The sequence below is a fragment of the Numenius arquata genome, chromosome 21, assembly GCF_964106895.1.
Source record: "Numenius arquata chromosome 21, bNumArq3.hap1.1, whole genome shotgun sequence".
NCBI classification, from domain to species: domain Eukaryota; kingdom Metazoa; phylum Chordata; class Aves; order Charadriiformes; family Scolopacidae; genus Numenius; species Numenius arquata.
In genome coordinates this window covers 3,136,524-3,149,053 of record NC_133596.1, presented here as the reverse complement: position 1 = coordinate 3,149,053, position 12,530 = coordinate 3,136,524, and the positions used below count along the sequence as shown (strand labels likewise).

The 12,530-nt window shown below is 53.8% G+C and overlaps 1 protein-coding gene across 1 annotated transcript in view; it reads left to right on the top strand.

The window, feature by feature from the left end:
• The window catches only part of PTPRU (protein tyrosine phosphatase receptor type U), a 73,386-nt gene that overhangs the window by 58,174 nt on the left and 2,682 nt on the right, over positions 1 to 12,530 (top strand). Inside the window, exons 25-30 of the mRNA XM_074161836.1 lie at positions 676 to 811; positions 909 to 1,058; positions 1,189 to 1,362; positions 3,531 to 3,671; positions 9,136 to 9,261; positions 11,544 to 11,701. Coding sequence (XP_074017937.1) covers positions 676 to 811; positions 909 to 1,058; positions 1,189 to 1,362; positions 3,531 to 3,671; positions 9,136 to 9,261; positions 11,544 to 11,701 — 885 coding nt within the window. The remainder of the gene's footprint in view (positions 1 to 675; positions 812 to 908; positions 1,059 to 1,188; positions 1,363 to 3,530; positions 3,672 to 9,135; positions 9,262 to 11,543; positions 11,702 to 12,530) is intronic.

Below are 12,530 nucleotides of genomic sequence, written 5' to 3'. Positions count from 1 at the left end.
GTGATTCATCAGCCCCAGAAATTAGTATTTCACTGGAAAAGACTTTGTAGGAAAGGAGCGGGGGGAGCGGTTCTGTTCCCGACGTGTCGCGGGGTGGGTCGCAGCATCAGTAGGTCTTTGGCTGTGAGTCCATCCAGGCCAGGATTTGGGATATCGCCACTGGGTTGTCTGGCTCTGGACATTCTGCTGGGCTGAGCCCTAACCTGAGGGTCTCCCTGGGGGAATTCAGCCCTGCTCTGTGCCGGGGATTCCTCCTTGTGCTCCCAGGGCTTAGTGCTAAGCATCCTCCTCGACCTTTTTGGGATGGGATCCCGGAGGACTGTTGGCACTCAAACGGTTTGACTGCAGGTTTTGTTGCAAAAAAAGCATGTGTTTTACTGTCTTAAAGTAAAAATGAACCTTAGACGTGGGTGCCCACCCTCCTACCCTCAGCCTGACCATCACACAGCCCCCAGGCTGCTGCAGTGGGGTGTTTGGGTGGGTGTTTTAAGGCAAACCCGTGGTTTTGGAGGTGTGTGAGGTCCTGGCAGCCCTGCCTGGACTCCACTACCTCCATGTTCATGGGCAGGGTCCCCACATCAAGCCCTCACCCACACAGCCCTTCCTCTGTGCCCACCGGTGTGTGGATGCTGGGCAGACTGGGAATGTGTTTGCTGTGTTTTCCTCCATCCCCAGTGCTGGCACGGGGAGAACTGGCTGCTACATCGTCCTGGACGTTATGTTGGACATGGCCGAGTGCGAGGGCGTCGTGGACATCTACAACTGCGTGAAGACCTTGTGCTCACGGAGGATCAATATGATACAGACGGAGGTGAGCAGGTGTCGGGGACAGCCGGCGACACTTGGAGCTGCCGTCAGCAGCAGGTTGGGGAGGCTCAGCCCTCTCTCCTTTCCTCCCCCCACAAAAGGAGCAGTACATCTTCATCCACGATGCCATCCTGGAAGCCTGCCTGTGCGGGGAGACCAGCATCCCCGCCAACGAGTTCAAGCCCACCTACAAGGAGATGGTGAGGATAGAGCCGCAGAGCAACTCCTCGCAGCTGCGGGAAGAGTTTCAGGTGAGTGGCCCCAAAAACCCTTGCATCCCCCCTGCTCCTCACCTTCCTGGTGCCCTGGTGGGCTCTGCCAGGAGTGGCTGCCCCTGGTGCAGGTAGGAAGGGAGTTAAGGGGAGCACCGTGTCCCTGCAGACCCTGAACTCGGTGACTCCCCACCTGGACGTGGAGGAGTGCAGCATCGCCCTCCTGCCCCGCAACCGGGAGAGGAACCGCAGCATGGACGTCCTGCCGCCTGACCGATGCCTTCCCTTCCTCATCTCCGTGGACGGAGACAGCAACAACTACATCAATGCGGCCTTAACTGATGTGAGCATGCTGCGGGGAGGGAAGGGGGACGGTTTGGGTCGCCTTGGGTGGTTTTTCATGGCAAAATCTTGCTTGGTTTGAATTTATTGGCTTTTGAATTATTTATTCGTTTTGCACAAGGGCACGAAGGCAGGTGGTGGCCCCCTGCTGCGTGTACAGGGGGAGAAAGGGCTGGGACCGGTGTAGTGGGATCCATCACCCCTTCTTTTGTGTAGCACCAACTTGCTTGTCTTGAAAGAGCTTTTTGCCTGCTCTCTCAAGCTGCACGTGAAGGGCCTTCATTTATTTCATAACAAAATGGAGCTCAGGAGGCTCTGGGAGGGGTTGGCAGCACTGAGATCCCCCATGTGCTACCAGCACCCTTCTGGGCATCCTCCTGCCCGTTCACCCAGTGCAATCCAGGGGGTCCAAACTGGTCCCGAAGCCGCTGCGCATCACCCTACTGCGGTCAGAAATGACACCCGTAACAGCAAAGCTATTTCCAACCAGCTGACAACGGCAGAGCAGAGCGGAGAGGATGCTCCGGCCTCTGAGCCTGCACCGAGCGATGGGTCATTTATCACCAAACCCACTTTCTTCTCCTTGAACCGAGCCGAGGTGCTTTGCCCGGGCAGAGCTGAGCCCTCCCGCACCGCAGGCACCTTCCCCGAACCCTCCTGGTCGCAGCTGAGCACTGGCATCAGGATGAGCCCTGTATTTTTTTTACCCCATGGGTGATTTATCTTTGTGCAGATCTTGTCTCCCTGTTACCTGCTCTGGCAGCAAAAAGCAGATTGTAAAGCGGAGGCGGCTTCTGGCCGTGGGCAGCAGTAGCCGGGGGGCTGCAGGCTTTGGTTATGGTGGGACGGGAGCTTTGTTTTCAGCTTGCTCAGTGTTTGCATATCCATTTTATTTTTATACGTCACTGAGCCTCCCTTAATCTGTGCTAGAGGGTCAGAGAATAGAAATTTCTTTACAGACAGAAAAAGCCTTTTGGATGAAATTCTGCTGAAGGGATAAAACCCATTTCCCTCTTTGAGGTGTGTGGGGGGGAAAAGAGCTCATTTTCTTTAAGTGCCAAAACGGTTTGCTCGGTCTGTCCGTCTGTCAGATGAGATTGGTCCCTGCTGCCCACCACCGGTGCTGTGGTGGTGCTGGTGCCAGTGGCAGGCTGATGGAACCGCGCTCTGCTCCGTGCCAGCTGTTGTCTGTCATTTACATGGACGCCAAAGGATTTTGGGTGCCAAAGGATTTTTGGGTGCCTGGTCAACACCTGAGGAAATTCCCCTCGCCCCGCTGCTCTCCTCTCCCTCCTCGAGGGTGGAAAGCTTTCGCCGAGAGCCGGCTGTGGTGAGCCAGGACTCGTGATGCTCCCCCATGGATGGAGCAGGGGGAAAGGTTTGAAAGGGCTTTTCCATGAGTGAAATGAGGAGGTTTTGCGGCAGCCAGAAGACTCCCCATTAGCGGAGAGCTGTGCTAATTTGTGGGTACAGAGCATTTTCTGCCCTGTTACTGTATCCATGGAGGCTTGAGCTAAAGTGTGTTAATTTAAAAGTGATTGATGCAGCTCTGAGCCCGGCCATGGGCTCCCCATCCCTCTCCAAGCTGGCATTGGGATGACCAAGGGGACAAATCTCGTTCAAAGCACGAATGAGAAAAGTACAATCGTTTTTTATTTCCCTTCCTTCTTGCAGTCTTTAGGGGTCTTTAAAGGTTTTCTTTCCTTCCTGAAAAGAACACTGACTCCAATGCCTCTTTGCTGCTCTTGGTGCCTGGAGGTGTTAGGGTGCTGTGGGGGTGATGCTGTAGGTGGTGCTTTCGCTCAGGACCAGGCTGCAGAGCTGGGCGCTGGGGGCATCTGGCAGCAACAGCTTCTGCTTGTTCTTGGCTTGAAGATGACATCTCTAGCCCAGTTATTTATGTGAAAAGCTGTTCCATGCGAGAGCCAAGAGCAGAAAGTGGGTACTTTCATCCCCACCAAGGGCAGGGATCACGTAAACCTGCTTTTGTAGCATCTCCCCAGCACCAAGGCATGGAGGGACCAAGGCTGTGCCAGGGAGGCCAGCTCAAGCATGGAGAGGATGGCTTTGGTGGCACTCATCTTCTCATTGCACTGGTTTTTCAGGGTGTGACAGCAGTGGCTTCAGTGCTGCCATGACCTTAATGGTGCTCTTCTTTCCTCTCCGCAGAGCTACACCAAGAGCGCTGCCTTCATCGTCACCCTGCACCCGCTGCAGAACACCACCACCGACTTCTGGCGGTTGGTGTATGACTACGGCTGCACCTCCATCGTCATGCTCAACCAGCTCAACCAGTCCAACTCCGCCTGGGTGAGTGCTGCCGCCCAAGGGACTGCACCAGCCCCACAGGTGGCCCTGTCCTGCTCCATCCCCACCGTCTTAGAAGTGCTACAGCCCCTACCTTGTTCGTTCAGCTCCTTCTCCTCTGCAACAGGAGATGGGACAGGCTGTGGCACCCAGGATTTATCTCATGTAAGCACAGGGCTGGCAGCTGGAGCCAAAGATCCGTGGCAATAGCAAATCAACCTGGCCTTGTTGCGTTGACGTTTGTGTTGATGTTGGTGTTGACGTTGGTGTTGCATTGGTGTTGATGATGTGTTGGTGTTGACATTGGCGTTGCGTTGATGTTGCTTTACTGTACCACAATCTTTGTGGATGCCCCAGGGAGATACAAGGTTAATGACAAATATAACCTTGTCGTGATCAAGAACTGACTTTTATCCTCCTTTTACAAAGGGGAAACTGAGGCACAGGGTTTTTCCTGTGTTCATCTTCCAAGGGCACTGGTGGCTTGTGAACACTGCTTTACAAATCAGCAAAGTGTCTGTCCTGTGGGTTTTGTGGTGTGGTGGGATGTGCAGATCTGCCGAACTGGAGGGGAGGTGTCCCCTGTCACCCGGGGGCCACGCTCGATCTCACCTCACTTTGCTTTCCCAGTGCATCGCTCCCCAGTGGGATGCCTGGAGCGCTCCTGCTGCCACCGGAGCAGATGTAAAAGTCCGTTACAGGTCTGTAATGTTAATTCAATAAGGAAACTTACTGGATTTTTTACATAAAATTTGCATTATAGACTCTTAATGGATGTCTGGAGAAGACTTCATTAGCTGGCTTATTTTACGAGTTGAGAGCAGATACTCGATGTAAATGACCCAAAACGGCAATTGTACCACTCGTCGCAAGGGTGCAGATGGATGTGGCACCAGTACTGAGTGATGTGTAAATATGCTGATATTTATTTATATATATATATAAAAAATAAATACATATATATGGACACGTGAAGAGCTATGGAGCACAGCAGTGTGTCCCTCCATGCTGAGCTAATGCCATGTGCTCCAAAGGACCTTTGTGCAGGGTGACAGGGAAGTGGTGGAGTCGCCATCCCTGGAGGTATTTAAAAGCCAGGCAGATGTGGTGCTGAGGGACATGGGTTAGTCGTGGCTTTGGCAGTGTTGGGTTGATGGCTGAACACATAATCTTGAAAGTCCCCTCCAACCTGGACCATTCTATGACATTAAGCAGACCCTGAGCATTGAGGGGTGTTCTGGGGGGGTCTGTTGCCTTACAGAGGTTTGCCGGGGGGGGTGCAGAGCTGGCCCCAAAGAGCTTCCCAGCTCATCTGCTCACTCGGAGGAGTCTTAGATCAGGTTGATGCTTAATGAAGCAATCTCCCCATGGACATGCTGAAATGAGCAGGTTTGTGTGGCTGGGGTCTTTGGAGAGGCCCCTTCCAGCACCAGCAGCTGGGACTGGTTGATTGTCTAGAGCTGGATGATGGTGATGAAAAGATCGAGTGTTTACGGGTAAGGATCAGGGAGAAGGTCAACAAGGCAGATATCATGGTGTGTCTGCTATAAACAGGACAACCACCGAACCAGGATGAAGTGGCAGATGAAAGAAATATTCTGCAAGTAGCTAGGAGAAGTCTCATGTTGGCTACCCCTTGTTCTCATGGGGAACTTGAACTTAACCAGATGTCTGCTGGAGATACAACACAGTGGTGAGGAAACAGTCTAGGAGGTTCCTGGAGTGTGTGGAAGAGAACATCTGACACAGTGGGTGCGGGAGCCAACTAGGGAAGGCACCCCACTGGACCTGCTGTTTCTGAACAGAGAAGGACTTGTGGGTGATATGATGGTTGGAGGGTGTCTTGGACACAGCGATCATGAAATGATAGTTTTTAATTCTTGGAGAAGTAAGGAGGGGGCTGAGCAGAACTGCCACCTTGGAACTCTGCAGGGCAGGCTTTGTCCTGTTGAGGGGCCTGGTTGATGGAGTCCCTTGGGAGTCAGTCCTGAAGGGCAAAGGAATGAGACTGTAGAGACAGGACAAGAGAACTTGAAAAGATTTATTATTGAGAACAACAAACAACGTACTATTATTACTTACTCCTACACTATGTCTTTCTACCTCTATGATGCTCACTTGCTACCTGTGATCTCTGCTATTTCTATTCCCACCCCCATTGGGGTCCAACCCCGCTGGGGGCAGCTGCGGTGTTTGGTCCGTAGGTGCAGGCTGGGCAGTGGCAGCAGGTTGGAGCTTGGTGACGCAGTGGCCCTGGCATGGGAACAGCAGGAGCTGGTGCCAGTGTGCCCATCACCAGCCATGGAGTGCCGAATATTGGCAGGCCAGCCCCAGGAACCTGCACAGCAGCAAAATTTGGCCACCCAGGTGGAAATATGGGTTGTCCCATGGCTGGTGTGAAGGGACTGTTTGAGGCAGGAGGTGTGGCATGGTGTGGTGAGGCCATGGCTGGAGCAGGAGCCACCTCCTGGCTGCCTGTGGGGCCGTGGCTGCGGTGCCATTTTGGTGGGGCTAGACCCATCTGGGAGGTTGTGTCAGCCCATGGGTCTGTCGGGGTGAAGCTGGTGGTTGCGTATCTCTGGGTGATGTTCTCCTCCACAGCTCCCATGGCTACTTGGCCATGACGTCGTCTTTTTCTTGGCTGCTCTTCCTTCACCTTGGCGCCCAGTGGGGAAGCAGCTGGGGCTCTCCTGCTCTCGCCAGCACTTCGTGTAAACATGCTGTGGAGTTTGGGGTCATCTCTCTTAAAAAAGGGGTTGTAGTAGAATGGCAGCTACACAATGCAAAGGAGAGGAGTTAGTTCCCATCATGTCAAGAAGGAGAAAGACAGAGATCCAATAACTAAGCATCTGTGTCAGCAAAGACAAACATGGGTATTAAAAAGGACTCTCCAGGGCATTTTGACCCTTATGTTTTGACTAAATAATGCCCCGAGGGTTCTTTGTTGCGCAGAGGAAGGGACGTACCTTGCCCAGAGCAGCCCCTGCTGCTGCTAGTTCTTGCAGCTCCTTGATGGAGATGGAGATGAGAGAATCCCGTTCCATTTTGCAGAATCCATGGAGGTTCAGTTGGAGCACAAAGCCTCTCATGGAGGTGGTTTCAAAGATCTTCAGAGGTCCGCTCCTCCCCAGCACTTCCTCTTTAAAGAGCTTTTCTGCGATCACAACACAGTTTCCATCGTCGCCCCACCAGATGGACTGGAAGTCACGGCTGCTGACAATCTTCAGAGGTTGTAGAGGAAGGAGTCAGCTGGAGTCTGCCTGGTCTCTTCACAGACCTCTGGGAAACAAAATAGCATGATGGGGGCCCAGGATTTGTCAGGCGAACCTTGAAGGGCGTTTTCTTCCTCAAGAGGTCTGGTGGCAGCATCCCAAGCTGCTCCTGTATCACCTCCTGGATGGTGGTGAGAAGTGGAAGCCGCCCACCAATCTGGCTCCTCTGGGTGGGAAGCCCAGGATGCCTCTGGTGAGAGCGGCTCTGTTTTAATTTGTCTTTTCATGGCTTGGCTGCAGCGTTGGGCATCAGAGTGCCCCAGACTTGAAGTTTTTTCCCTGGGCACCTTCTCCCCGTGCAGAAATGCTCATTCCTTCTTGTACGGAACAAGCCCCGCTGTGTGATTTCAGCAGCGCTGCTTCTGTGGTGGCTGCCCGTGTCCCCCTCAGCTTTCAGCAGGCTCTGCCTGCTGCTTGGTAGGATGGCCTAGAATTGAAATGTTACCTAAATACATCTTGCAATTGGAATAAACTTGTGGGGTTCTGGTGATGGCTGTTGCCTCTCTGTGCCCCTGTGAGTCCGGAGCAGAGGGTGTTGGTGCAGGGCCAGCACCCAAGAGTGGATCTGGCATGGGCGGGCAGGCTCTCCGGTGCCGGGACAAGGATGGGGCTGGGCACGTTGGCCACATCGAGCCCTGGCTGGCAGCAGTGGCTGCCCTGAGCCTTGTGGGCTTTGCTGCCGATGGGATGGACCTGCCTGGCTTCCCTCTGTGTGCGGAGGTGGTGATGCCTGGAGCATGGAAGGGCTTTGCCTGCAAGTATGGCTTCTGAGGAGAGCAGCCATGATGCCCAAGCAAAGGGCAGGTCCAGCTATAGGAGGGGAACTGATGCTCCCACGCACATTTGTCACCTTGACATGTGCTGAGAAATCTTCTGGGATCAAGTACCCCTTTGAAAACCCAGCCCTGCAGCAATGCCACCACCTTACTGTCCCTCCTCTGTGACCGTCCAGCACCTCCCATACCTCAGCCACCAGCTGAACCCTGCTGAAGTGGGCCAACACAGGGAAGGAGGCAGCAAAACCCATTTTATTTCTCTCTCTCAACCTCTTATTTCATTCCCTGATCCAGAAATGCCCTATGGCCTGGCAGGTGCTGCCTTCTCCTCTGCCATCCTCCCCCAGGGTCCCCATCCCCTGCCATGGCCACTGTCCCCCGGCGCCGACCGACGGGGACTCTGCCATTTTTCTTCATTATTCAGCCCTGCCTCTCTCTCTGGATGTCTGTTCTTCAGGGATGTCTGTGTTACAATATTTAGCTGGATCTTAAATGTTTACCAGTTTAGGGGCAACAGGTAATAAATCAACCTTTACAGCAGGCAGCTCCAAAAGGTGACTTAGAGGGTATATCTCTCACTTGAACCCCGTCTTGCCAAAGGAAGTTTTAATATCCAAATTATAGCTCTGAGTCTAGAAGGCTTAGAGATCTTGAAGATTTATAGCCCCTATTAATAACCAATTATTTCTCAAGCACATTTGCCATGCAGTTAGGCCCAAGCCGTTAGATGGCCTGAAATGCTAAATGCCCTGTTAAAGTGCGGTGACAAACATCATATATTTTGTGTCGATGCTGGTTTCCCAGCTGTCGCGGTGTGAAAACATTCACATCTGTGGCCCTTGGACCGAGCCATCCGTCGGTGGACACATGGCGGGGAGCAGGAATGGCTCCCCGGCCCTTCCCTGGGCCGCAGGCCGGAATCGCTTTGACATGGCGGGATGTCCCGGCCATGGGGCGAGGGGGACTGTCATCCCACGTTGCTGGTGCTACCGGTGGCAGAACAGCTTCTAAAGCCTGTGGGGGTTGAGAGCAGACTTGGGGCCAAGCCCTGCTCCGTCACTGTGCAGGATCAGGCTGGGGCTGAGGCAGGGCCCATCATGGCTCCTGGCACGCCAGCAAAGCCCATCTCCAGGAGCGTTAGCTGTCGCGTTCCCGCATTAGGGAGAGGGCTACACAGGCGCTGGGAGGTGTCCCTGGTCTTTCATCTTTGATCCCTCCACAAGCTGAGGGATCTTCTATCCAGCAATGTGCCATGGCCCCAGTGTCCTTTCCTGAGGCCACCCCGTGCCAGCAGCCCCTCTCGGTGTCCAGCGTCAACCACTCCATTCCACTCAACGTTGCTTCTGATGCATGATGTCCTTTCCCCATGTCCCAGTGCATGTCCCCGGTCACAGCAAGCTGTTCCTCTTCTCTCCACAGCCCTGTTTGCAGTACTGGCCTGAGCCGGGGCTCCAGCAGTATGGCCCCATGGAGGTGGAGTATGTTTCCGGAGCGGCCGATGAGGACATCGTGTCCCGTCTCTTCCGAGTCCAGAACATCACACGGGTGAGAGTCTCTCCTCTGGCTCCATGGCAGTGTAGGGTGGTCGGGGGCGCTGCATGTGTGTCTGTGAAGGTGCCTACCAGTCCAGAGGACTGGGCTGGGTGACCTCATGTGCAGGGGATGGATTGGTTTTGTTTGCCACTGCTTTGTGGAAGGGCTGGAACATCACCAAGAGCTTCTTTAGACAAGTGAAGACCTTTGGAGAGCAGAAGAATGATGCGTCTAGTGAGGCCACACAGTTCTAGAGCTTAGCATTGCTTATCCAGGTAATTCTCCATGTAAACTAAGCGAATGGTGCTGTAGCTGCTGGTGTCTTCTTCAACCTAATCTAGCTCCTCCAGAGGATGCAGCCCCAGCTCTCCTCCTGGCAGACAGGAGCCTGTAAAATTGCTGTTGGCTCCATCCAACCTTTCTGGAGTTCATGGCTCCTTGCAAGATTTTAGATAACTCTATAGGAAGACCTTTCTCATCCTGGGTGGAAGTCCATCTCTGCCCTGCCATGCATGTATCACAGAATGGAGACTCCCTGTGTGGACATGGTGGCTCTGTTGGAGCCAGCATGGTGAGAAGATCCACACAGGTTTTCACCTGTTGTCCTTGTTGCACTGACACTTGGCTGGTTCAACAAGAAAAACACAGTGAAATTGGGAAGGGACAGGGACTGACATGAACAGCCCATGTGGGTGCAGAACTGCAGATGGAAAAAAAAGCTGATTTAACTACAAAAGCCAACCATGAAGAGGCAGCATCCCTGAGGTCTTTAAATCTCCTGAGGGTCACCACGAGGCTGAGGCCAATGCCCCAGTGGAGATCTTTGAGCAGATGGGAATTAGAGAGCTTGGAAGGGAGCGTGTGGCTTGGCTGATGGCCTGGCTGGGAAGGGTGCTTTGGCGTGGGAGCTGGGCCAGAGGAGATAAATCCTGATTATCTGGACTCTTGAACACAAAGAGGGTTTTGGTTCACCCTCCCTGTGGGAGCATCTGGCATTTCCTGGGTGTCAGCACAAAATCCTTCACCAAATGTGCTTCGCTCTCAGGTGGTAGAATATACCCTGTGCTAAATTAAAATGCAGCGTGATTGAAATCTCTGGATCTAAGAAGATATTTCCCCAAGGAGCAAATCACTGGAGGAGCTGCTTCTTGCCAAGCCTTGCCGTCTGGAGGGGAGCCGGGCATTGGAGATGTCACAAGTCCTCCAGAGCCAGACAGAGCTTTCATCTGAGCTTCAGAATGGATCCCAAAGCTTTCCTTCCTGGGCTGTTAAAGGAGTTTTCTGTTTTATCTCCACTTACTTGTGTCATCTTCGCCCTCTGCCTTCCTGGCTTCAGGCTGGAAGCAAAAGCTCGGGCCTGGGGAGGTCAACCCATTCCGGCCACCTCACTGACCTGCATTGGAGCTCCCCAAAAGGTTCACGAAAGCCCCTGTGAGTTCGGGGTGGGCTGGTTGGGGTGGGCACTGAATGCCCCCAACACCCATCCCCCACTCTGGGGGGATCCCTGCAGAGCCACAGGAATACCCAGTCCCGCTGGTTGGAGATGGTCTGGTGCTCACCCTGCTCATCAGGCATCTGATATCGAGTGGATGGAGCCCTCCAGAGCTGGGGATCCCCTATCTGCATCTGACCCCCCCTTTCTCCTCTGATGCGTGCTCCCCACACGTGTGCCACCGAGCCCTGAGATGCAGCTGGAATGTGTGACCTGTGGTTTCATCCCATCAGGGACTCCTGATGTTCTGAGTACTTCTGAGCAAGAGCTCCATATCTGCCTGGCCTTTTTTAGCTTCGTGGATGTAATCTTCCTCCTGGAGCCTGCTAACCAGATTAGGTTTCAAAACTAACCAGATTACCAGGGTATTAAGGCGCACTTCCACTGCTCCCTGCCTCCGTGGATGGCAGCTTCTCATCAGCCCCCTGGTTTACAGCGAACACAACAAAAACACATCCCCTGGGATCTTCTGTGTGCAAGACAAGGACGTGAGGGAGAAGACTTGGGGAGGCTCAGGGGTTTGGTAACACGTTTTGTGAGATACACAGTCTGAGATGCTGTGAGTTAGGATAAACCATGGCAGCAGGGCTGCCTGGGGTGGGATGGGGTGGTGGGACCAGTGGGTCAGTGTGAGCTGTGGAGGAGAGAGCTGAACCATCAATCTTAAAGCACCAGGAAAGGGTTTTCCTCTCTTCCTCTACTATTAGTGCCTGGCAAACCCCTCTTGGTCTCCATCAAACCTCCAGTGGAGGCAAACGAGGACAACCCATGGGTTCAAGCTGATGAGGTTTTGCTTTTCTAGTTGCAGGAGGGACACCTGATGGTCCGGCATTTCCAGTACCTGCGGTGGTCGCCGTATCGAGACACCCCGGACTCCAAGAAATCCTTCCTGCACCTCTTGGCCCAAGTGGAGAGGTGGCAGAAGGAGAGTGGCGATGGCAGGACTGTGGTGCACTGCCTGTGAGTGTCAGTTGGAGAGGAGTGGGCTCCGGCGTGGGGGGAGATGCCACCAGCTCACGTGTCTACAGTTCTGCCTGAAAAACCCTCCAAAAAGCCCTCACTGGGGAGACTTTGTCCCCAGGTGGTGCTACCTCTCCCACAACATGAGTTTTGGGTGAGGCAGCTTGTGTTCACTACGTCAAACATCCTCCATGAGGTGGATGCTCAATGGGAGTGACACCTACTAGCAGCATCCCCGCTGTTCACCCTGTGGGTGCAGCGGGGCTCGACAGAGGTCCCAGCCCTGTCACCATGTCCCGTGCATGTGACAGGCTCTAAAGGGACATGGCAGGAGCTGTGCAACTCCCACCACTTGTTTCTCATGGAGGTGGACGTGCTCTCCATCCCCCTCCTCCCAGCTGGGTTTGGCTCCCACAAACGCCCATGTGTGCTCTCCTTGAACGGGACCTAGCACATTCGCAGATTGGTAGAGACAGCAGGCAAGCCTTTAATCAAAAATTAATTACAGCCTCGTCTGTCTTCATTAGCTGAAGGATAATTTGAGAACATGCTTTATAAAACACTGGCATCATGTTCTCTCTTCCTCTCCCCCATCCCCTTTGCTGCCAGAGATGAGGTGTGGTGGTGTGGGATGGTTTCAGCCCAGGGTGGGGGGAGGTACCCAGTAAGCTGTGTGCTGGATGGAACTGGGATGGTTCCTCCAGCCAGCACTACCCAACAGGTCATCCTGCAGCTGGGAAGAGGGTGGTAGAGCGACACAGTGGCTTCCCCAGGGTCACATGAGGAATCGATCCATGGCAGGGCTGGAAACTGAGCCCAGATGCCCAAG